The 24,901-nt window shown below is 39.8% G+C and overlaps 1 protein-coding gene across 7 annotated transcripts in view; it reads left to right on the top strand.

The window, feature by feature from the left end:
• NEK7 (NIMA related kinase 7) overlaps nucleotides 1-24,901 on the top strand; it is a 127,399-nt gene that overhangs the window by 89,515 nt on the left and 12,983 nt on the right. For 6 of the 7 annotated variants that reach the window (XM_075936685.2, XM_075936687.2, XM_075936686.2 and 3 more), the window contains 3 exons: nucleotides 3,131-3,239; nucleotides 6,319-6,426; nucleotides 22,528-22,622. In XM_075936685.2, the coding sequence (XP_075792800.1) occupies nucleotides 3,131-3,239; nucleotides 6,319-6,426; nucleotides 22,528-22,622 (312 nt within the window). The remainder of the gene's footprint in view (nucleotides 1-3,130; nucleotides 3,240-6,318; nucleotides 6,427-22,527; nucleotides 22,623-24,901) is intronic. The other variant, XM_075936690.2, reaches the window with a different exon arrangement.

Genomic DNA, 24,901 nt, shown 5'->3' with positions numbered 1-24,901 from the left:
AAATGAGCAAAGCCGCTCAGGCGGCGGCTTTGCTCCTGTCGCCCTGGTCTGCTGGGGGGGTTCAGCGGCTTTGCTGGACCTCCTCAGCAGACCAGGGGGACAGGAGCAAAGCAGCCCAGGCTGCGGGAGTCCCGCTGCCTGGGCGGCTTTGCTCAGGTGTCCCTGGTCTGCTGGGGGGGTCCAGCGGCTTTGCTGGACCCGCCCCAGCAGACCAGGGAGACCGGGAGAAGCTTTTCTTGCCCCGGAGGACAGGGGTGGCGACCCGCCGCCCGTGAGCTCTGGGGCGAGAAAAGCCCCGTTCATAAGTCGGATCCGCGTAAGTCGGGGACTGCCTGTACTTCAGTTTGGTCAGAATGCCCCTAAAGCAATTCACTTACACATATTTATATGAATAACTGAATACTTGAATTACTGGAACTTTGAAGCTGTTTCTGAGGTATTTTGTGTACAGCATGCTATAGCAATGTAGCTGGCAAATTAATGAAATGTTAAAAAAAATATTTTTTTAAATCATTGTGCATTATACTTTTAAAGGTTTTTTTTTTTTATGGATAAGATGCAAAAAATCTGCATACTTCAAATCTTCTGAATTTTTCATCCCTGCTTGTACTTAAAGTTTATTTAAGCACATTTTGAAGATTTTAAAAAGTACATAGTTATAATTATGTTAATTTTTAGAATTCATTTTGAATCAAGAAAGCATGCTTTCATGTGCATATTCTTATATAGTATTGTGTATTTGTTTATAAATGAAAAGAAACCTGGTCTCCATCTTCCTGTTGACATCAAACGATCCTCTGATATGCAAATTCAGCTCTGGGGAGAACAGATACACAGTGTTGTTTGGATTGAATCCAAATCTGAGTGAAAGTTATATTTAAAGAACTGATTTAAAAGCATTGGCTCATTTAATAAAAACTCATATTGAAATAGTCTTAAACTAAACTTACTCTTTTTGGTAAAATTGTATTCTCTACTATATTTCCAGTATATGTTGCTAGTGCTATTTTAGTAATACCGGGCTCTCTACTGTTTTATTGTTGCTTTAGGATGCAGCCTATCTACAGTCTGATTTTCAGTGGGTTTTTTTTTAAGATACTGAACAGAATATATGTATTTACCTAAAGCACTGATAACTGATCTGTACATTACCTTTCTGTCAAGTGTCAATAAAATGCATATACAATCAGCATTACCGTATTTGTAAGGTTTTGTTTTTAATAACAGAGGGTCTGATTTTTGGTATAACTGTTACCATCCTTAAAGGATTTTTCTAATCTGTTTACCATTCATCTCAAACAAAGTATGTAATATATTTTCTCCATTGTAGATAGACAAATAGCAGACTTCTGTGGAAGTTTTCATTTAAGCTTGCCCACATCTGGCAACAACGTTTCAAACTGCCAGTCTTTATGTTCTACTGTTGGCTGTTATGGGTTCTCAAATCAGCAGCTTTTTATCATCTTGGAATACAGTATTTGAACATTGTTAAGTTTTACATGGTGTACCTGTTTAACTGGAACAAATTTGAATAGAAGAGGCAAATTGATGGACTGAAGTATTTTAAATTTTTAGACATACAATTTTATGTACTCCGTGGCTTCTAAAATTGAGTTAATTTTTTTTATGTTTTTTGAATGTGTACCCCGGTATTTGTTTTCTTTATTCTAGGCTCATGAGAATAAAAACATAGATAAATTGATTTTGGTGGTGAGAAACTTCCTAATTGTGGGAATTCCTGTAGTAACTTTTCCTCACAGCTGGCCTTTATCCATTATATACAGGCAGTCCCCGGGTTACGTACAAGATAGGGACTGTAGGTTTGTTCTTAAGTTGAATCTGTATGTAAGTCGGAATTGGCGTCCAGATTCAGCCGCTGCTGAAACTGATCAGTTTCAACAGTGGCTGAATCTGGACGCCAGTTCTGACTTACATACAGATTCAACTTAAGAACCCCAGGCATCCCCAAGTCAGCTGCTGCTGAAACTGATCAGCGGCTGATTCCAGGAAGCCCGGGGCAGGGGCTTCCTGTAGTCAGCCACTGGTCAGTTTCAGCAGCGGCTGACTTGGGGACGCCTGGGGCAGAGCAGCTGGGGTGCTGCTGGGTTGGTCCAGTAGCACCGCCGCTCCTCGGCGCTACTGGACCAACCCAGCAGCACCCAAGCTGCTCTGCCCCAGGCGTCCTGATTCAGCCGCTGCTGAATCTGACCAGCAGTGGCTGAATCAGGACGCCTGGGGCAGAACAGCTGGGGTGCTGCCCGGTTGGTCCAGTAGCGCCCAGAGCGGCGCTACGGGACCAACTGGCAGTGCCCCAGCTGCTGTACCACAGGTGTCTGGAGAAAAGCCACGGAGCACGGGGGCAGCGGGAAAGCTCAGACGCGCCGTGTCTGGGCTGTCAGCTGGCCGGGCGCTCCGGGGCTTGGCTCTGCTTTGCCCCCCCTCCCATCCCCCTGGTCTGCAGACCGGAGGGGGGGGGGGAAGCAGAGCCAAGCCGCGGAGCGCGCGATCAGCTGACAGCCCAGACGCTCTGGGCTGTCAGCTGGCTGGGCGCTCCGCGGCTTGGCTCTGCTTTGCCCCCCCCCCCCCCAGTCTGCAGACCGGGGGGGGGGGCAAAGCAGAGCCAAGCCTCGGAGCGCGTGGGCAGCGGACAGTCATGTCCGCTGCCCACGTGTTCCGCCGCTTTATTTCCTCTCCCTGGTCTGCTGGAGACCAGGGAGAGGAACCCCATTCGTAACTGCGGATCCGACATAAGTCGGATCCGCGTAACTCGGGGACTGCCTGTAGTGGAGTCATTCTATATAACAACATTCTGCCTCTGTTTCCCTCCACTGAGGCTTTTTCCTCTAAAAAAATGTAACTTTAAGAAAACATTACATGCACTTTCCTTGGAATTATGAACATATTTTAAGCAGTTGGATATTTACTGTAGTTTATTAATTAATGTCAGCGTGTCCCGTGCTGGTGTATTATATATTAATATTTTATTTGAACTTCCATGTCTGAAAATACTTCTAAAACTTTTGCTTAGATTAAGTCAACATTGTCTTAATAGCTTTTAATTAAGGGCTTACCTGTGTTCTCAGTTAATTCTGTATTAGATTTTCAATACTTCTCACTTTTGTCTATAAAGCATTTTAAGAAACAGAAGAGGTTGATTCCTGAAAGGACAGTTTGGAAGTACTTTGTTCAGCTGTGCAGTGCATTGGACCATATGCATTCGCGTCGTGTCATGCATAGAGGTAACATAGGATCATAGATATTGCTTTTTAACAAGTTTTAAATATATGAAAAAACTCTGCATGCTCAGTACAAATGATATCAAATAAGATTTTAAAAGAATCAATTTTGACAAGTAGCTAATACAATGTTACTGTAGGTCTTTTATAAAGAACTTAAAAAGAGAGAGGATTTCTTTTTAAAAGATATAGGATACTGCTGGGGGAATTGTGCACCTTTTTTTTTTTTTTAAATTGGCACACTATTTGAAATTCTGAGTTCTGCATATTTTATTTGTCAAATCATCACAATATTATTATGCCACTTTCATTTAGTTTAGTAATTTATTTCAAAATGCACATCAGCAAGTATGTTTAACAATACAGATGACGAAAACAATGAGGAGGTTTTTTGACGAAGGTATTTCTTACTAGGCATATTAACGTAGAAATTTGAGTAATCATTTGTTTAAATTACACTACGGAATTGTATTTGACACACCCTTCAGAAGCAATGCAAAGTCTTTGCTGGAGTGAGAAGAAAAAGAGGAGCTGAGAGAGAAGTGATTGTTGGGAAGGAGCTTGCAAGTGAACCTGCAGGGCTATTGGGTGTGGGTGGGAGAAGTATGGAAAAGATTTTTTGAAGGGAAGGGGATTGTTGGGGAGTTGGGGATCCTTCTCCATACTGATCCCTAGCCTCTCCCATTCAGTCAGGCACATCTGTACCTGTCACCATGTCCCTGCACTCCCCTTTTTGCATGTCTCTGGCCCCCACTCAGCTACACTGCCCCTCTCATCCCCGTCTGACTCCACATTCCCCTCATCCTGTTTCCAAGTGGCCCTCCTGTTTAGCCCCTGACTTAATGCTGTCAACCCAATACCTCCTATGCCTCCCACTAACCTGTCTGAACCCCAGTCTGTGGCCCCCACAGCAGCTGCATGCAACCTGCTCAGTCTGTTTCCTCCCCCGTCCTGTGTCCCTTCACCTGGCCCTAAGGGTGCTGCTACTGCCCCTCTCCCAATCTGTGGTTGCCCTCTCTTCTGCCACCATAGCATCCCCTGATGTGCTGCAGCAGAATGTATATTCTGCTGAGAGAAAAATCTGCTGGGGACGTGAATTCTGCATGTGCGCAGAAGGTTGGTTTGACTACAGACATCCTTTGCTAAGCTATGGATTTGGCGATCTCAGGCAAATTGCTAATAATGTCTGGTTATCAATATAAGTGATGGGACTATAGGTGCCAGAAACCTCTCCTTCCCCAGTTCCCTCTTCCACTTGTTGGCACCTATTCTCCATCCTAGCTCTCAGTGTCCTTGCTCCTTCCACCCTGCCAAGTCTCCCTAGCTATTCTCCTCTCCTTACCAGCCAACACTTCACACACGTATGTACCTTCTTCTGTATGTTCCTGTGCAGTCATACTTAGCTGTCTCCCTGTAGCCATTGGCCTACACTCTCCTCTACTGCTTCCAATCCTCTTCCCCAGTCGTGTACTCCTGCAGCTTCCAGCTCCCCTGAGCCTCTCCTACCCTTGTTAATTCCTTTTATTGTCCTGTGTGGACCTGGAGGAGAACAGGTCTAGACTGCTTTTGTCCTTCGAAGTTGTCTTGGTGACTGCAGAAAACAAGTGATACATGAACTACTTTACCTCTAATTTAATCTGAAATTATTCCCTCATAGACCTGGAATTTCGTATCACCATCTATTGTAGGGTCTCCTAGGTCAGGGAAAAAACTAAGTCCTCCTATCCACCTCTTCAGTAGACAAACCACACTTGAATCCAACAGTCCCTAATTACCAGCCACACAGTTGCTGTTCTTGTGATCTTCTTTCATAAACACGCATGTGTGAAATGCTGAAAATCTGAGTGAGTGCATGTGTGGAGAGGAGAGCTCATAAAGGACAAAGATGTCTTAGGGAAATCATTTTTGAAAGGAGGGCCGCTTCACGAATTTCAGAAGTGGTCACATGCTGCACTGGAAAGACAGGGCCAGGAGACTGGCCGGGGGTGTGGAAGCACGTGAAGTCTGTGCCTGCCCCCCTGCCAGAGGGGCACGTTCCTAGAAAGAACCACCAACCGTTTTGAACAGCTGGTGGTACCCTCTGGTGCTGCATGCCCCTGCTGGGAAGAGGAGACTTTGCGAGCTCTCTGGTGCCCAGGTCTCGATTGGCCTCGGGGGTGGGGAGCAGCTGTGAGCCAGGTCAATGGGCTTGGCGGGCTGGATTCGGCTGCAGAGGCTGTCTTGCCCACCCTGTCTTAGGGGAATCTTAAGTAAGTTAAATGGTTTTGTCATTAACACCATCAAATACTAATTGAAAACATGCACATATTTACAGATCAAGATTTTTTTTTTTTTTAAAAAGGGTGTTTATTGTTACGTTCATAAACTTGACCTGATTTTCAGAAGTTCTACTTGTGAACTGTTAAGCTGTTGATCTTGAGCTCAGTAATAGCTTTAAAAAAAAAAGAGGCAGGTCAAACTTATTTAGCAGACTAGTGTTAGGTACTTCTTAAAACATGCTGCTGTTGTCTGCAAAGGAAAGGATTAATATTTAGACTGAGTGTTGTTTGCAAAAGGCAAATGTTTGGAGTATGAATCATTATTTTCTTAGTTTCTTGTCTTTATTAGTCCAGTTCCACTGAAGAAGTTCGGATAGCTATTCCCCTCAGTAATATTTACTGTTCATGAAAATAAAATATTCTCTATTTGTATGTTACAGAACATGAAAGTTTTTTTTAAAGAAGACACAACAGAAGACTTTAAAAAGCCAGTATAACAGTGGCTATTATCAGTATGTGCATGTTTTGTAGTTATAAAACTAAAAATCTCTTCTTTGTTGCTTTTTTATTTGTCGTTTTTCATTGTTCAGTTTTGTTATGGTGAATTAAGCACAACCAGTAAAAGTAACTTGAATTATAGCCACAAAAGTTAATTAGAATTTTAAAAACCCCAGATTCACTATTTTCAGTGCTTAAAAGATTTTCGAAAGAGCACTGTTGTTTGATTTGATTAACAAGTAAAATTACAAGTCTTATGTCATGTATTAATGATGATGCAGTAGGTTTTACTGCTAACATGTTACAAAATGTTTTTCTCTTCACAGATATAAAGCCAGCTAATGTTTTTATTACAGCTACAGGGGTAGTAAAGCTTGGAGATCTAGGACTTGGGCGATTTTTCAGCTCCAAAACCACAGCTGCCCATTCTTTAGGTAAGAATATCATGCAAAATGATTTTGTTGCAAGGTAAAATAAAATAATTATTTTAATATGACTTAAGTTCTTTATATTGTCTTAACCCAACTGGTTTTGTTTTGCTTTTTTAAATTAAAATTTCCAGCCTCCTGGTCAAACCTTATTAAGTTGTAATGGTATCTGTTTCACACTCAGTTTCCTGTTTCTTTGCTCTTGGAGTACTTAATAAAAGATATGTGTTTAGCAAAAGTCTGTACCTATTGTGAACAGAACATTTTATAGGGGTGTCATAAAAAGTAAAACTAAAGAATGGATTTCAGCAGGGTTAAAGACTGCACTGACCCTTTAATCAACTGTGGAAAAAATACTGTAACTAAGGATGCAAAATAAATTTAATAAATGGAATGTAGAATACTTGTTGGTGACATATACTTTGAGGAACTATGAAATGTAAAAGGTTAGATACTGCTAAATTAGATTTTGCTCATTTTGGAACAGAGCAAAACCAAATATTGTGACATTTTTAAAGCCAAGTAAATACATCGTCCTGTTTAAAAAGATTAAATACCAAAATTAGAGTGATTCAATATCACTTGACAAAAACATAGATGCATAGTATTTTGCCAGTTTGGGAGACATGCGTATGGAATACAGATATTAAATTACCTAATCTAGTTCTTCTAAACATAATGTAAAATAGCAAATAAAATTACCTTTTTTAAAGATACATTTTTTAAAAATTAAAGTATATCATGTTTTGATGCTCATTTTGTGAAGACACAGTAGGATTTTAATTTACCATCATGACCTGCACCCCATCTCCAATTTGTAGTGTCCAGAGAGAATCAGATGGGCACATCAGAATTTTGGATAGGAAACATTCTTTTAAGACCGTGTGAGGAAAATATTTTTGAGTTATCAGAGTAGAAAAGAACATCTAAAAATACCCAATATTTTATATAGAAATTGGATTGCTCGTATAGAGTAGCATTATATTCAGCATGGGTACGTCTAGACTGTGAGGAGCTATTGGAAAAAGAGGCACAAAATGAGCTGTGATACTTTTGTCAGAAGAGGTTTTTCCAAAATTTCGGGAAGAAAACACTCTTTTGAAAGTCCCCTTATTCCTTGTGGAATACAGGGGCTTCTGAAAGAGCATGTTTGCTCTTCTGTGGAAAAAAAGCAAACGCGTTCCCTGGACATGGACGAGTTTTTTTTGGGATACCTCCAGATGTATCCTGAAAAAACCTCTGCAGTCTAGCCGTTCCACAAAGGCATTTGCATCTTTTGTGTATCATTTGAGGAGATTATTTAAAATCTAAAATAGATGGAATAATGTTACTGAGAAAAATTATTCTAAGGCAGGCACAGAGGGCCAACAGATGATTTTTGTTTTTAAAGTATTGAGGGATAGTCTACAAACTGTTAAATCTTAATGTAAATGTTATATAGACATGTACCAGGGTAATCTAGATGGTGCTTGATCCTGTTGAGGGCAGGGGACTGGACTTGATGAATTCTTGAGGTCCCTTACAGTTCTAATATTCTATGATTCGATAAAAGAGGAATATCTCCCAGTAGGTAATTTGTATTTAGAAAGGGAAATTGTTGTGGAAATGGATAACTAACTGATACATTGTATTAGGGGAGTGGTTCTTTTTACTCTGGGATAAAAAAGGAGTTACAAATATATTTGTTAATGCTATATGTGTGTACACGTGCTTGAAGCTGTGCATTGAAGCGTTCATGTTACAAATCCAAAGTCTTAAATTAGGGATTCAAAATCCTTTAGAGTCTCAGTTAATTAAATCCTAAACATCATGCAAAATCAATGGGAATCGCTGCTTAGATGTTATTGGCCATGTAAATTGAGAATTGCTTTAAAACTTTTACAACTGTTCTGTAAAAAGAGCTGCATACTCATGCCTGCCTAATCCTAAAAAAGCTGAGACTCCATATCACCTCATATAAAAAAAAATAGTAGGGCGTCTTCTTACCAGACTTCCTGTTTCTTGACTTTGGATACAATTCAGAAACCTCCAAATCAAGATTAGGTAATATACTGTTTTACTGTAAAAAAAATATTGTAATATTTTCCTGCTATAATATGCTAAGGGCCTTTTCAAACAGTATTACAGTATTATTTCATATTGCTTGCCATGGTGTAGTCCCTGCTACTCCCTGTAAATAAAAAACAGTACATAAAACAGCAATATGAACAGGCTGTAGTGGGAACAAATTCTGTTGTACTCTATTTGCGGAACCAGTAATTCCTGATCAGTGTTCAGAAAAGGAATCATGCAGAGGAGGGAAAAATCAGTGATGGATGAAGAAGAGCTGGCCTTTTACTTTGAGTTATAAATCAAAAAGGTAGTAAAGACAAACTATTGTTTTAACTCTTATTTTTTTAGGTTCACCATTGGGGAGTGGTTGCAAGGTGCTTGAAGACTGAGATAAGGGGTAAAAAAAAAATCTGAGTCCTCTTTCACAAACATAAGGATCAGCTGGAAAGGGAGGAAAGCTGAAAAAAGTGTGGTTGTTTTTTCAAGTGGATGCTGGGGTTTTGTTGGAAGGTGGGGAGTTCTGAATTTTCTTTCCATAATTCAGACTTTGCCAGGTTTCAGCTTCGGGGGACAAAATTTTGTGGCTGACTTATAAACTCACAACAAAAATAAGACTGTATATTATAAATACTGATATCAACTTTATAATGTCTACTAATCACTAATTTATAATAATTTTTCCTAATATCCTTAATACAGTTCTTTTTTGTGATTTCTGAATTTGATTTCTCTTGGAACTTCTGATACTGGTTTCCCCAAACTGTCTTTTCATTCTGTTAAACATTTAAATTAGCCCAAAATTGCACCAGAGGAGCTGTGCTGCCAGGATTCCAACCTACACCTACATGCAAAATGAGCATGAACCATCAACAAGACAATACAGCGATCCTTGACCCTCCTTCTCCTCTTTGCACATTGATCTCAGAACTTACGATGCATCCTCTGTAGGTCCAGGAGTTGGGAACTCTGTGCTACAATGAACACATGCACACACACATCCTTTTCTGATGTGGGCAGGGCTAGATGGCATGAATGCATATAATCCTCAGACTAGCCCATAATTTGGCAGACTAACAATCTTAGTTTGTGGATGAGGCTAATGATTGGCAGAGCTTTCAGTTTGCCTCATTCTGAGGAGCAGCAGTTTTGAGCTAACTTAAATATTTAACAGAATGAAAGAACAGTTTGGGGAAACTAGTATCAGAAGTTCCAAGAGAAATGAAATTAAAAAATCATTAAAAAGGACTGTGTTAAGGATACTAGGAAAAATTATTATAAATAAGTGCTTACTAGACATTATGAAGTTTATATCAGTGTTCTTGGAGATAGCCTTTTTTGTGGTTGCTTCCCACTCCCTCTCTCCTCCACATGAAATATATTAAAATTCTCTCCTGCACATTAAATATACTAAAATTATTCTTAGTTGTGTATTATAATTTCTGAATTTAAATTGCACTGCTTTCAGTTGCAGCTTCAAAAATATTCAAACGTAAAAAAAAATTTTTTTTTAAACAAATGTCAGTAGCTAGAGAGGCCTGGCCAAACTTAGTTAATGGAATTATTAACTCTTAGGGAAAGGTTTTCTGTTCAGTGTGTACTGAGTTTAACTTTAGAAATTCTTCCTTTTGGTAGAAGTCTGGTTATAACTCAAACTCAAATGTACTGCCCCTGGGTTGTTTAGAAGGGATGAATGTCTTTCCTCTATAACAGATCATATGACCCTCATTAGAAGCAAAGTATTGGCCTGAGTTTTGGTTCCCTGCATGCCAGTACATGGCTCTACATATAGATAGACTATAGCCTGTAGTCATGTTGTGGTTCCAACTCAGATTTATATGTGCCTATTCCCTTTCTCTCTTGAATTATTATAAAGAAATCTACACTTTTAATTTAAATCTAATAATGGTGTTGGTGGCAGCCCATAGAGTTAGGAAAATAGTTAGAATTCAATAGAAAAGCAAAGAAGAAGAGAAGAAACTTTGCTAGGTTGCAGCTTTGCTCCTGATATGCAGTAGGCTATCTGACAACCTGTACACACATGGCCATAGATCGCTTTCTGGGGGCAGGGAGGAAGATCTGAAAGGTCTCCAAACCTACCAAACCTCTGCGTGCACTGAAAGCATAGAGACATTTGCATTGAGACGTAGATATGCCTCAGTGACCTGAGCATCCTTTAACTTTGATTTCCATGGTGTCAAAGCATGAGGAGCTATACTGCCAGGGTTCCAACGGACATCTGGATGTCTTATGCAAAAATGAGTATGAACCATCAACAAGATAATACAGCTACCCTTGACCCTTCTCTTCCTCCTTACACATTAATCTCAGGACCTATGATGCATCCTCTGTAGATCCAGGAGTTCGAAAAACTGTGCTACAACTGTGGAAAAAATACTGTAACTAAGTATGCAAAATAAATTTAATAAATGGAATATAGAATGTAGAATACTTGTTGTTGACGTACTCTGAGGAGCTATGAAATGTAAAAGGTTAGATACCGCTAAATTTGGAACAGAGCAAAACCAAATATTGTGATATTTTAAAGCCAAGTAAATACATCATCCTGTTTAAAAAGACATGGCCCCATACGTCTCTTTAGTGATGTGGGCAGGGCTAGGTGGCATGAATGCATATAATCCCTCAGGCTACATGTACACTGTAGCTTTCTTGCGGAAAAGCTTATGCAAATGAAACTCAGCATGCACTATCGCTGCGCTTCATTTTCATAAGTAACGAGCAGCCATTTTTGCACGAGAGGCTTTTGCGCAAAAAAAAGCTGGTGAGACGGCTCCTTTTTGCGCAGAAACTCCCTCTTGCGCAAGAGGGGGATTTTGCGCAAAAAGGAGCCATCTACACTGCTCTTTTTTGCACAGAAGCCTCTCGTGCAAAAACGGCTGTTCATTAATTAGGTAAATGAAGCGTGGTGATATTCCATGCCGAGCTTCGTTTGCATAAGCTTTTCTGCAAGAAGGCTACAGTGTAGACGAAGCCTCAGATTGGCCCGTAAATTGGCAAAGGTGACAATTTCAGTTTATGGATGAGGCTAGTGATTGGCAGTGCTTTCAGTTTACTTCATTCTGAGGAGCAGCAATTCTGAGCTAATTTAAATATTTAACTGAATTTTAAAAAATTAGATGCTATACTTTAATCTACAGCGTATACATGTTCAACTAAGGCAAAAGGCTCAATGCTGTTTTGAGAGCACCAATCCAGTAGATTCATAGACTTAAAGTACAGAAGGGATCATTGGAATCATCAGGTCTATGCCATTCTGTTTTCTGTAAGTTCTTATTCCACATTGAGCATCTTCTAGTAGTATATTTATTATGGAAAGAGGCTAACACCTGTCACATGTTTTGTTCTCTTGTCCTCTACTCCGGGAAAATCCTCTGCAATATGATGACTTGTTTTGGAATGTATACATCTTGAATTGTATTTGATAGAGAGGGCAAGGTTTAACAATTTGCCTGCCTTATACTTGAAATGTGGTGAGGTTTGTGAAGATCATTAGTTCCTGGAATAGTTTTTTCCACAGTCTCAGATCAACTACTGAAAAATTTCTGGCTCCTTCACAGATAAACTATACCCTCATTATAAAGAGTTCCACTGTGCTAAAGGAGCAAAACTGTCAAACAGTGTCTTCATCTGGGAGCTTTAGGTGGCCTTCTAGATATTGTAGGACCAAGCCATTGAACACCTTGGCTGTGTCTACACTGGTGCAATATCGCGCAAAAGCAGCCGCTCTTGCACAAAAGCTTGCTGGCTGTCTACACTGGCTGTGTGTTCTTGCGCAAGTAAACTGACGTTCTGATGTATAAAATCAGGGCTTCTTGCGCGAGAACTCTGATGCTCCCAATCAGGAATAAGCCCTCTTGAGCAAGAGCTCTTCCAGAAAAGGCTGGTGTAGACAGGCAACATGAATTTCTTGCACAGGAAAGCCCTATGGTTAAAATGGCCATTGGAGTTTTCTTGCGGAAGAGAGCATCTACACTGGCATGGATGCTCTTGTGCAAAAGCACATCTCTTGTGCAAAAGCACATGCCACTGTAGACGCTCTCTTCTGACAGAGCTTTTGCAGAAGAACTTCCACGAAAGAGTTTTTGCGTGAGAACGTGCCAGTGTAGACGTAGCCCTTGGGTATAATAGAATGTGACCTTCCTCTTCCCCTCTCATAGCTGTCCTTTCTTTCTTGCCAATCTTTCTTCTCCTTTTTCCCTGCCATAGACACACAAGCGCTCTAGTTTCCAGTTCTAACTCCTATGCTTGCCACCTCCTATCTTTCTTGTGTCCACTCTCATCTTCTCCTTTACTCATCTACTTCATCTCTCCTCTGGATCTTTTCCCTTGTAATGTAAGAGTGCTTTAGTCTCTCATTTAAAAATACACTTGACTCCATTTGGCTGTGAATCTATCACTAAATGTCCTGTTCAGATCTAAGCTCTTTGAGTGTATTGTCTGATCGTTGTTGGCATTCCTTTTCTGCATTGTCATCCTAGAAACTCCTCAGTCTTGCTTCTTCCCCTGGCAGTCAACTGAAACCATTCATACCAGCATCATTAATGACATTTTTCATAGCCAAATCTTACAAGCACCACTCCATCCTTATTTTCCTTGACTTGTCAGCAATCTTTAGCACTTGCACTTGTGCTCTCTTTCTTGAAATATCGTCCTCTCTTGGCTTTTGTGTGTCTGTCCTTTCCATGTGATTTCCTCTCATCTTTAATTGCTCCTTCAGCATATCTTTTGGACAAGCCTTCTCATCCTCCTTTCCCCCAAATTTCTTTGGGGGTTCCACATGTTACCCCCAAAAATTCCCACTGGAGACCACCCAGGGTTGCACTTCTTTAGTTTATTGATAATCAAAAGAAGATAGAGATGCCATCAAAGGATTAAACTAAAGAAGGAACCAGCTATCTCTCTCACATACACAACAAACAAGCACACACGCACCTTCATTCATTTGCTCATTCATACACATTCATTCCTGCCCTCAGGCACTCACACATTTACACAGGAATATGGATTGCAGAAGGAGCCAAGGCAAGTTGGTTCTGGAGGGTCTGTCTGCTGATCATGGCTGGGGAGTTGGTCAGGAAAGAAAACTGGCTGTAGAAAGAGGAGTTTCTCAGGAAGAGGAAAAAGAAAGAGGGGGCCCTCTTCTACGTGCTCTATCCTTTTATTGTCTCTGTATAGTTCCTGTGACTCATCCATCTTTGTCACCAGAGAGCATGCCCAGACTTCCCTGGGTCCAGCAGAGCAGCAGTCTAATGATTCATCACCATGTGCAAAGTCTTGCAACTTTTCTCACTCACTCACACACCCCACCCCACCCCCATTCACTCCAGAGAATGCAGTTTAGAGCAAGTTACAAGCAAAGTTGCTGAGAATTACAAAGTTGCAAGGTTTTACAAAGATGACAATGAGTTGCATAGTTTAAAAGGCAATGCAGACAAGCCTTCAGCAATGAAGTGACTTAGAAGACAATTTGCGCGGTTCTCTCCCCCTCCCAACCCCCCAGCAATGCAGTCAGCAGGCGGTTTTTGTCAATCTCTAAGTCATATGTTGGCAGGACCTTACACGTGCATTTTCTGGAAATACAGTAAACTGTAAGATCAAATAACAGCTCAGGCAGAGACTTTTTTTGCAACATTATACTATCCGTCCCTTGGTCACTCCAAAGTTTGGTGACCACAAAGTTCAGTTACTAGGACAATTTCTGGATTTCCCATACAGATATCCTGTTTACAATAAACAAAATAACTGACAATACCAAGATAGTAATCAGAATTAACAATAAAGAAAATGTACCAGTATATCAACAACAAAAACAAAATGATAATCAGAGAAACTAAAAATAGTTTAACAATAGAAGAACAGGTAACAATGCAAATGTGTATCAAAAATAAACCTGAGGTATTGGGGACCAAAGGCAGTGTGACTGATAATTTGATTGGTGATGGGGGAAGTAGAAGAAAAGAAGTGTACCCTATTGTGTTATATCCCTCTTTCCCCGAACACCGCAATGCTAGCACAGGACACCCATCACAAGAACATGCAACACTGAACACAGAACAAAGAACATGCAACACAGAGCATTCAACTTTGTTGTGACACTAGAAGCATAGTGTTTCTGTTGCTCTTCAGCTGGTACCAGCTCTCCTGATGCTCTATAAGATAAAAAACCTGCAAAAAACCTTAAGCATTCTAAAAACTGCAAATATTAAACTGTGAAAGAGAAAAAAGCCATAAGCACTGGTTTATGGTAGGGAGGAGCAAAGAACTGGGGTGGTTCCTCCCACATGGTTAAGCTGCCCTCAGCAGGCCCACTTCTAGGGTTGCCAAGTGTCCGGTTTTGAACTGGACAGTCCAGTATTTTATCTTTCTGTTCAGGAAACAAATTGAGAAAATATAAATGTCCGGTATTTCCTAAATAAGATGTAATGTATATTGTGATGTAATGTCAAGTGTGTCTGGTATTTTTGTTGAAACCATCTGGTAACCCTACCCGCTTCCCATGACAACCTCAGTCACTTTGGAACACTTTCAGTCCCCTGATGGAACTGCCCCGGGCCCATGAATCCATACCCGTGGTGCCCAAAGAAGGAGGAGGGGGGAAACTTTGTCAGGAGGGGGACACTCTTCCCTTTTTCCTTGTCAGACTCAACATCTGGAGGAGGCAGCAGGCATATCCATGTTCACACATTCCCTACTCCATGCCATCCCTTTCCCCTGCTGTTCCAGGAAGGGGGAGCAGGTGTACAGGTAGTCCCCGAGTTACGCGGATCCGACTTATGTCGGATCCGCAGTTATGAACGGGGATTTTCTCGCCCCGGAGGAGTGGAGCGGCGGGACGCCTGGTCCTGCAGCCCGCCTCCTCCGGGGCGAAAAAAGCTGCTCCCCGTCTCCCTGGTCTGCTGGGGGAACCAGCAGACCAGGGAGACGGGGAGCAAAGCGGCGGAGGACCCGGGCCGGACCCGCGGCGCTTCCAGATCAGCGCCGTGGGTCCGGCCCGGGTCCTCCGCTGCTTTGCTCAGCGTCTCCCTGGTCTGCAGACCAGGGAGACGCTGAGCAAAGCGGCGGAGGACCCGGGTCTTCCTGATCTGGTCTTCCTTCCTGGTCTTCCTGATCTGGAAGCGCCGCGGTCCGGCCCGGGTCCTCTGCAGCTTTGCTCCGCGTCTCCCTGGTCTGCTGGGGGGGGACGCAGCCAGTACCCCCCCCCCCAGCAGACCAGGGAGACGTGGAGCAAAGCCCGGGGACTGTTGTAGAGCAGGTGGGGCGCTGCCGGTTGGTCCCGCAGCACCGCTCCTTGGCGCTACTGGACCAACCCGGCAGCACCCCAGCTGCTCTGCCCCAGGCGTCCCCAAGTCAGCCGCTGCTGTAACTGACCAGCGGCTGACTACAGGAAGCCCGAGGCAGAGCTGCTCTGCCCCGGGCTTCCTGGAATCAGCTGCTGATCAGTTTCAGCAGCAGCTGACTTGGGGACGCCTGGGGTTCTTAAGTTGAATCTGTATGTAAGTCAGAACTGGCATCCAGATTCAGCCGCTGTTGAAACTGATCAGTTTCAGCAGCGGCTGAATCTGGATGCCAGTTCCGACTTACATACAGATTCAACTTAAGAACAGACCTACAGTCCCTATCTTGTACGTAACCCGGGGACTGCCTGTATTGGGTCCCCACATGCTCTCTCCTTAATGGCATCCCTTTTCTCTGCCTCAGACCACAATCTCCTCCAGCCCTAGCTCATATTCCAACCCCCTGCACCTCAATCCAGTACCCCGGTCACAACTGCCTCCTTTCCCAAACTCCTTCCTAGACTCCACACTCCCTCCTATGCTCCAATCCCTTAGCCAAGCTTCCTTCTACAGCTAACCTTCATCACAGAGCCCCACATTCTTGGAGCGACCCCCATCAAAATCATTGCCCACCCATGCTCTATCACTAGTCCCCCCATGTGGTGGTCTGCCAATACTTCCACACACTTAGACAGGCATATGGGTTGCAACCATAGAGCTGTGTTCTTGTTTTTCTTTTCTCCCTCTACATCATATTTCTGGGCAATCTCACCTACAAATACAAATTCAACTACTGTCTCTACCCAGATCTTTCTCCTTCTGTCTAAACTTAAATCGTAGCCTATCCCTCACACCTTGTTTGCTGGCAGCTCAAGCTATATATAGCTAAAAGAGAGCTTTTAAATCTCTCCTCCTTCCCTAACTCCCCACCAGTCTTCCCTAATACTTCCTTTCTTTCTTACTGTGAACAGTACCACCTCCTGCCTGTTACTCAGGCCCATAACTTAGGTGTCATCTTCAGCAATTCTCTGTCCTCATATCTACGCTATATCTAAACTTACAGATTCTGTCTGCATAACGTCTCATAAAATAATGGCCTTTCCTGTCTGTCCATGCAACTAAAACTCTTTCATCCAGCATCTCATTATCTTATGTTTCGATTCCTGCAATATTCTTCTTTTTGGTCTTGACAAATGCAATTTTGCCCTGCTCATATCCATATATAATACCGTTGCAAAGACCATTTTTCTAGCCTGTCACTTTGTCACCCCTCTGTTTGTATTCTTTCATAGTTCCATCTTCCATATCACATGAAATATAAGCTTAATTGTCATCACTTTCAAAGCCTTTCTGGCTTGTCCTCACCTGATCTACCATCTTTTATTTGTTGTTGAGATAGCAGCTCCTGCCTCCAACTGGTCATTAAATTCTGAAGCAAGCATCTTTGTGCTTTCTCCTTTACTGATCTGATATTTGGGAGCATTTCTTACGGTATGGCTAGACTTCAGGGGGTTTTTGGGATACTTCTGGTATCTTGAAAAAACTCCGCCATATCCAGGGAACGCATTTGTGCTTCCACTTTCTTTTACGGAAGAGCAGATGCGCTCTTTCAGTAGCCCCTGTATTCCTCGTTCTACAAGGAAGAAGGGGGCTTTCAAAAGAGGGGATTTTTCCGACATTTAGTCTAGTCTAGACGGACCAAACGTCAGAAAAGCCTTTTCCGACAAAAGAATTGGAAAAAGGTACACAAAATGTGGAGCACATTTTGCATACCTTTTTCCAACAAAAACTTGTAGTCTAGTTAACATCTAGATAACCCCCTCAAAGTTACCTTGTCATCACCCTCTTTCAAATCCCTCAAGTGTTCTTTTACTAGGATGCCTAGAAAAGTCTTAATAAAGATTGTCTCTGGTGTGCTGAGACCTCTGTCTGTCATGGTGACCAACATTATATCATTGTTTCCTGGTAGTTCCCCATATATCTGTCTCTAGCCATCTGCTACCTCTTACCTAATACTTAAATTATAAACACCTTGCGGGAGAGGCCATCTTTTTGTTCTGTTTGTACATTGCTTAGCAAAGTGACGTACTGGTCCATGCTTAAGATTCATAAGTGCTGCAATAATATACAAGTAGAAGTAACTGACCTTGAACAAGACTTGAAATACTTTGAGAAGCTATGAATGGAGTGGAGGACACATTTTATGTGCTTATGGTAGCCTTCGTTGCTGAGGAGAAATGCTTCTGTTGTCTGTTTTTATTCTAGTTTTGTAAGTTACATAGGAATATCGGGTTGCTGTTGTTTCTTAACCTTTTTTTATAAAGTACCCTTTTAAATAAAATTATAAGTACCCCCAGTACCTACAGTTTTCAGAAACACACCATTTTTTACACCATTGCAACACTTTTGCTTGAACAACTTAATCTTAGCTGTGTGGGTGATGAAATTTTTGGGTATAAAAAGTACAAATATAATAAAGCCTGTAAAACTTAAAACAAAAATTGAGTTTTCTCCAAATTTCAGTTGTTGTTGTACCCCCGAGTCTTCTATCGAATATCCCTAAGGGTACTCATGCCACTGGTCGAGAAACATTATGTATCGTCCAATTGAGAGATGGAGTTAATAACTGATGCCAGGTTATTGTCTGGTGCCATGTGAGCGCCTAGTGTCAATGTGGAAAGTGGGTGTATCTTCAAACAAAGGAGACTGAACTGTAGGTACAAAATTTTAAAATACTATTCCCTGCCCTACAACATCGCCTTTGTCTTACTCAAACTTCAGACATCTTAATAGAGTATATAGAAATTGTTCCAGTTGTTAATTTCTCTTATTTTTAAAAATGTGTGCTTTTTTTCCTAATCTGAATTTGTCTAGCTTCAACTTCCAGTCATTGGATCTTTTTACATGTCTGTTTGCTAGACAGAAATACCCTCTATTACCAGATTTCTATTCCCCATGTATTTACTGTATTTACAAACTTTAATCAAGACACCTTTAATACGTTAAATGGATTGAGTTCCTTGAGTCTATCGCTATAATACCTGTTTTCCAATCTTTTACTTATTCTCATGGCTTTTCTTTGAAGCTTTTCCAATTTTACAACATCCTTTGGATGTTGCACACACCGGAATGGAACCCAGTATTTAGTAGCAGCTGTACCAGTATCAAATATGGAAGTAAAATAACCTGTCTACTCCTATCAAAATTCCCGTTTACCCATAGAAGGATTTCATTAGCCCTTTTGGAGAGAACATTGGGTTTTGGAGAACAGGCTCAGGTGATTAGCCACCATAACCCTGAGACTGTTTTCAGCCACTACTTCCCCCACTGTAAGTAAGGCCTACTGTTTTTGTTCCTGGATTTAAGACTACATTTGGATGTGTTTTAAATCTATACCGTTTGTTTGCACACAGCGTTGCAAATGATTCAGATTGTGTCAGTGTCTTCTCCTCTTCGTTATTAACCATTTCCCCAGTCTTTGTTATCTTTGTCAGCTTCCAGATCATTTAAAATTTTAAATAGCACAGTGCCAAGATATCTGTGGGCAACCAATAGAAACATACCCATGTAATAATGATTCTATGTTACAGTTTGTTTTGAGACCTTTCAGTTATCCAATTTTTAATCCTTTTCATGCGTGTTACGTTGATTTTTGTATCATTCTAGTGTCTCAATCAAAATGTAGTTTGGAATCAAGTCAATTCCCTTACAGAAGTCTATTATTCAGCCATATTACCCTTTTTCAGCCAAACCGATAATCTTATAAAAAAATAGATAGGTTAATTTGACAAGATATATTTCCTGGAAATTCACGTTGATTGGCATTAATTATATTATTCCCTTAATTTTTTATTAACTAAGTCCAATATCAGCTATTTCATCAATATTTATTAATAGCAATAGACCTTACTAAAAGATTTCCCCAATTTTAAAAATGCTTTAACTAAATAGAACTGTAAACTTAATGGATTTTATAATTTTTCAAGTGTAGGTCTGTTTTATGTATTAGTTCATTACTTTCTTCAAAAATAGAAGAGAGGATGCTAGAAAAGAATGTTTCTTCATAGGGTTGTTCTTGATGAAAATATCTTTTAACTACATAAGCAATTACTTAGGAAGAAAACATGATTTTAATTAAATCCATTTGTTTACTAGCAGCACATTAGAAAAATCTCAGTATTCTTATTTTTTAGATTATGCTATAATGCATTCAGTGCTTAAAGTGTCAAGATAATGCATTTATTTTCTGTTTGTGTTGTGCTAAAAACTAATTGTAAAAGGGTACAACTATTTTCAACTTCTTTAGGTGGTTTCTATGAATTCCTGAGGAAGACTTAATACTATAATAATATCTTGGCTTTGTTTCACTTGTCGGTCATTGGAGGCTTCAGTTTGTGTTGCAGTTAAGGTGTTAGACTAGGCTAAACTCTGTAAAATGCTAGCATTTGTTCTTTTTCCCTATCATCAATCTTTCACACTTAAATCAAACCCCCTAACGTATCAGCAGATTTCCCAGAGCTACTGGTTAAAATTACCTTTTGCTTTTGGTAAACTCTGAACCTTCAAACCTCAGTGTTTTCAGCAACCCCCTGCGGATTCTGTGAAGCGTCTTCCTGGCACATTTCTCACTGCCAGTTACATGTTTTATGTTTTAGAGCAACAAAAGCTGTAGATATGTACCCTGTTACAACCGGATTACTATTAAACTTGTTTTCCTTATTAAATGCAACAGAATGTGCATCAGAACATGTAATCATCATATTTATTAATAGGTGCAAAGAATGGTAGTTTTGAAGGAATTGTTTTCTCTGGAAATCTTGAGCTCAGATATAATCTAACAGTTGTACAAAAAGGATAATGAAAGAATGAAATCTGCTGTGGTATATGAAGCCAAATTTTTTGTGTAATTACAATTTTGAGTTTTTCTGACAGCTTTTTTAAATTGGCAATTTTAAATTATACATCAGAATAAGAAATAGTGTCAAACACACACATAAGTATATATGGCATTATGTCACATGAAGTACTTACATTGTCTGAATACTATCATTAAACTTACCTATTGTAAAAATATTATTATTGAGAAGTTAAGGTGGTATAACAGGTTAAAACTTTAAATAAACTATTCTTTCCCCCTATTAATTATTCTTCTGACTGTGTTATCAAATTTGGTGTCTGCAAACCGTTCTCCCCTCCTGCCCCCAATCCCAATCTTCCCATTCATAGGAAGGATACCATCCCTTCTTGGTTATGAGTAAATATGAATATACCGAGAGGATAGATGGCTTTCTCACAGTATTCTGTCATTTTGAGATGCTCTTTTCCACCTGAACTTGCTTTCATGTGATTATCCCTCACTCAGGCCAATGCTGAGAGAGAGAATTTGTGTAGTGTGAGCAGATACCTTCCTTTTCGGAAAGTGACATCTGTCTCTTCATAAATGCTTAGAGGGCCAGATCCTCTTTGTGATAAAATATATGGCCCATGTATCTCCATATCTGGAAAAAAAGATTTTGTTCTGAGGCTCCACTCATCTGGAATGGAGTTATCAATGTTGTACCCGCAGTTAGATTTCTATTCTAGTCAAAACTATAAACTACTAGCAGCAAGCCTGGACTGATTGTGATGATACAGTATCTCTCATATGAGAATTAGACTTTTCATCCATGGAAATATAGAAATATCTTATCTATTTCTGAAAAACTGTGTTAATACTTCTGGGATTCCTCAAGCCTTACAAAATATGTTGTATATTATGATGCAAATAACAAAATAAAACAGCACATTTGGGGAAATAATTAAATGAAATATTAACCAATTGGCTTTTTCTACAGATAGGAAACATCTTGCCTTTTCAATATAAAGACAGATTTTGGTTATCCAAACTGGGTATCTGCCCCCACTGCCAAATTCATATGGGAATTTATCTCAACCTCTAGTTCTGAAAGGCAACAGTGAATAAAATTTTTCTTAATGTTTTATAGTCTATAAAATTGGCTGGGCTTGTAATCGCTAATGTTTTTAAAACTAATGTTGCCATTTGTTTTTAGTTAATGTACTGATTTACGTCTCTTCTAATTTATAATATTCAGTATTTTATTATATTCAGTTCATTCCTATTCAGTACACATTGCTTAGAAAGAGTAACTACTTTGTCATACCCAACAAAATTCAAATAAAAATGAGAGGCTGCCTTTGTTTCCATTGTCAAAGTCTGATTACATTAATTTACTGTCTTCTCTCCCCTCCTCCCAAAAATTGCAGTGGAGTTGGGAGGTAAAAATAAGTTGATACATCAAAAAAATTCTATTGCCTGTATTTTTTTTAAACATTGTGCTTGGTTAATACTCATCAGTCAGCATTGAGGTTTAAAATATTTTTTTAAGAAATAATTTATTGACGAGCTAAAGTTTTTAAAGAATTCTTCCAAATCTCTCTTCAGAAAGTTCAGTTTGGAATTTTTGTTGTTTCTTAAAACAGCCACTTTGAGAGGGCTTTTTTCAGTTACAAAAAAATTAGTAATAATTAAAAATAAAACATTTTCCTTAAAATAGCAACATTTTTGATCAAATATACATGTATGTTTTGTGTGTTTTAACTATCACATGCATCATCACATTAAAAATATATTTTTATTGTTATGCATAATTTATATACAAGATAAAGAATAATTTTCCATTTTGTATATTACAGTATTTATAGTGGTATAGATTTCAGTATAGCAATAGTTTTCATTTAAAAATACTTCTGCGTTTTATTGCAGTGGGTACACCTTATTACATGTCTCCAGAGAGAATACACGAAAATGGATACAACTTCAAATCTGACATCTGGTCTCTAGGCTGTCTGCTCTATGAGGTAACATTGATAAATCTAGTAAGCTTAGTACATTGATCTGCTTTCTGTTCTAGGATTCATCTATGTATTTTGTTCCTTGATGACTTATGCCATTTAGTGATAAGCTGCTTTTAAGTCAAATATAAGTATAAATGGCATTATATTTATATCTAGTAATGTGAGCTTTTACAGTAATTTCAAAATATGTTTTGATTGATCTGATAAAGACTTGCTTTTTAGTGAACTTTCTAAAAACACATTGCTAGTAATTTGTTCAAGACCAGTATTTTGAGGCTTAGTTTTGTAAGCATCATACTCTTGAATGACTAATGAAAAGCATGTTTTGTTTCTAAATTTCTTAATGTTTTAATTGGCTTTAACTAAACACAACTATGAGAACAATATAAATTTGCATTAACCGTATGTATTAGAAATGATTGTGTGTGTGTGTGGTTAATTAAAAAACAGTTGAAATATATTTGCAAACTCAAATGTCATTTGTTTGCAGTTATCTAAAATCTGACTAAGAATAAAATCAGACTATAGTCCACATATGCATCAGTTCTTGGTTTAATTTTTATGACCATAGCTTTTGAAGTACTAGTTAAAAATTGACTTATATTCAGTTTACTTTGCTAGTAGCTACTAAACTGCAATATATTTATCAATGCCTGTAATATAGACATATTTAGGTAATGTATTCTTACCTGCAAATGATATTAGGCAATGAAAACTTCTGACAAAATTAATGAGCTTTGCCTTAATAAAGGCATGCAAGATTGGCTCCTAAATTAACTACATCCTAATACTTTACAATGTATATTTTTACATATCTATGGGATATAAACTTACATTAAATAATATTCTGAACAAGTACCTTTCCCACTATATAACACAGTAATACCTCCCATTTGTAATTCCAACTCACCCTCATCTTGTAGTTCAGTTTTATTGATAAATAAAAGGAAAAAGTTCAGCTCAATACTTCTTTTTGGGCATAGTTTAATCTACAGGTTCTTCATTTGGATTCCTTAACCCTCTCTTTATATCCGGGTGAGGTAATAAGCCACCTTCTCCATTGAGAGTATGTCTGCGATTCAATTAGAAACCTGTGGTTGTCCATGCCAACTGACACAGCTTGCATAGCTCAGGCTTTCAGAGCTTGGGCTGAGGGGCTGTTTATTTGCACTGTTGATGTTTGGGCTCAAGGACCCAACGAGAAGGGAGAGTCCTAGAGTTCAGGCTGTTTCCCCAAATGGAACATCTGCACTTCAATTAAACAACCCCTCTCAAGTCAGCTAGCTCGAACCAGTTGTGGGTGTCTAACTGAAGTGTAGACCTACCATGATTCAGCAGAACTCACTTAATTTCGGGCAAGATCAGCACCTGCTAATAAGGTAGCTTGTTTCAGGCAGCTATATCAATCTATTTGTTGTGTATACATTAGGGTAAATTGCCTTCAGTTTTTTATATTTAGTATCTTTCACATGTATAAACACATGTTTGTTAAATCCATGCCATAAATGTGAATATCTGTATATATGCAAATTATATTTCTGTCCCAAAGTTGTTACTGTTAGTCATGGTAACTATTCACAGTAGTCAGTGCTACATCTGGTAACAAATGTTTGCAGTACAGGCAGTCCCCGGGTTACATGGATCCGACTTACATCGCATCCCTACTTACAAACGGGGTAAGGCAACCCCGCACTAGCTGCTTCCCCCCAGCAGACCACGGAGACGCGAAGCTAGCGCCCCTCCTCCTCCCCCCCCCCCGCCAGCAGACCAGGGAGACCTGGAGCGGCTTTTCTCAGCAGACACCTCAGCTTGAGAATAAAGGACTGAGGGAAGTGAGGTGTGGGAGAATAAAACTGAGCTCTGGAGAAATGTTTGGCTAGAGTTTCCCCTACAATATGTACCAGTTCCGATTTACATACAAATTCAACTTAAGAACAAACCTACAGTCCCTATCTTGTACGTAACCTGGGGACTGCCTGTATTGGCAACTTTTGGGACCTAGATGCCTAGCACTGATATCTGTGCTCTTGCAGTGTTCTGTCCTTGAAATTGATGGGATGCACACAAGAACAAATAGAAACATTAATGTAATTTCAAGATGACGGTCTTGAGGAGAATGTCTTCATTTTGGTGTAATTAATTGTGGGAGGTGGGGTTAAACTTGGGAAATAATGGAAATAATAAATGAAGCTTTCAGTAAGTAGTTAGTGCATAAAATATGTTTTAAAGTTAATTTATAATCCAGAAAAAAATCTGAAATTATCAGTTCGGAAGAAGCCTAA

The sequence above is a fragment of the Pelodiscus sinensis genome, chromosome 9, assembly GCF_052426305.1.
Source record: "Pelodiscus sinensis isolate ZL-2025 chromosome 9, ASM5242630v1, whole genome shotgun sequence".
Lineage (NCBI taxonomy): Eukaryota > Metazoa > Chordata > Testudines > Trionychidae > Pelodiscus > Pelodiscus sinensis.
Note: the sequence above shows the minus strand (reverse complement) of the source record. Positions and strands in the feature narration are given on the sequence as shown.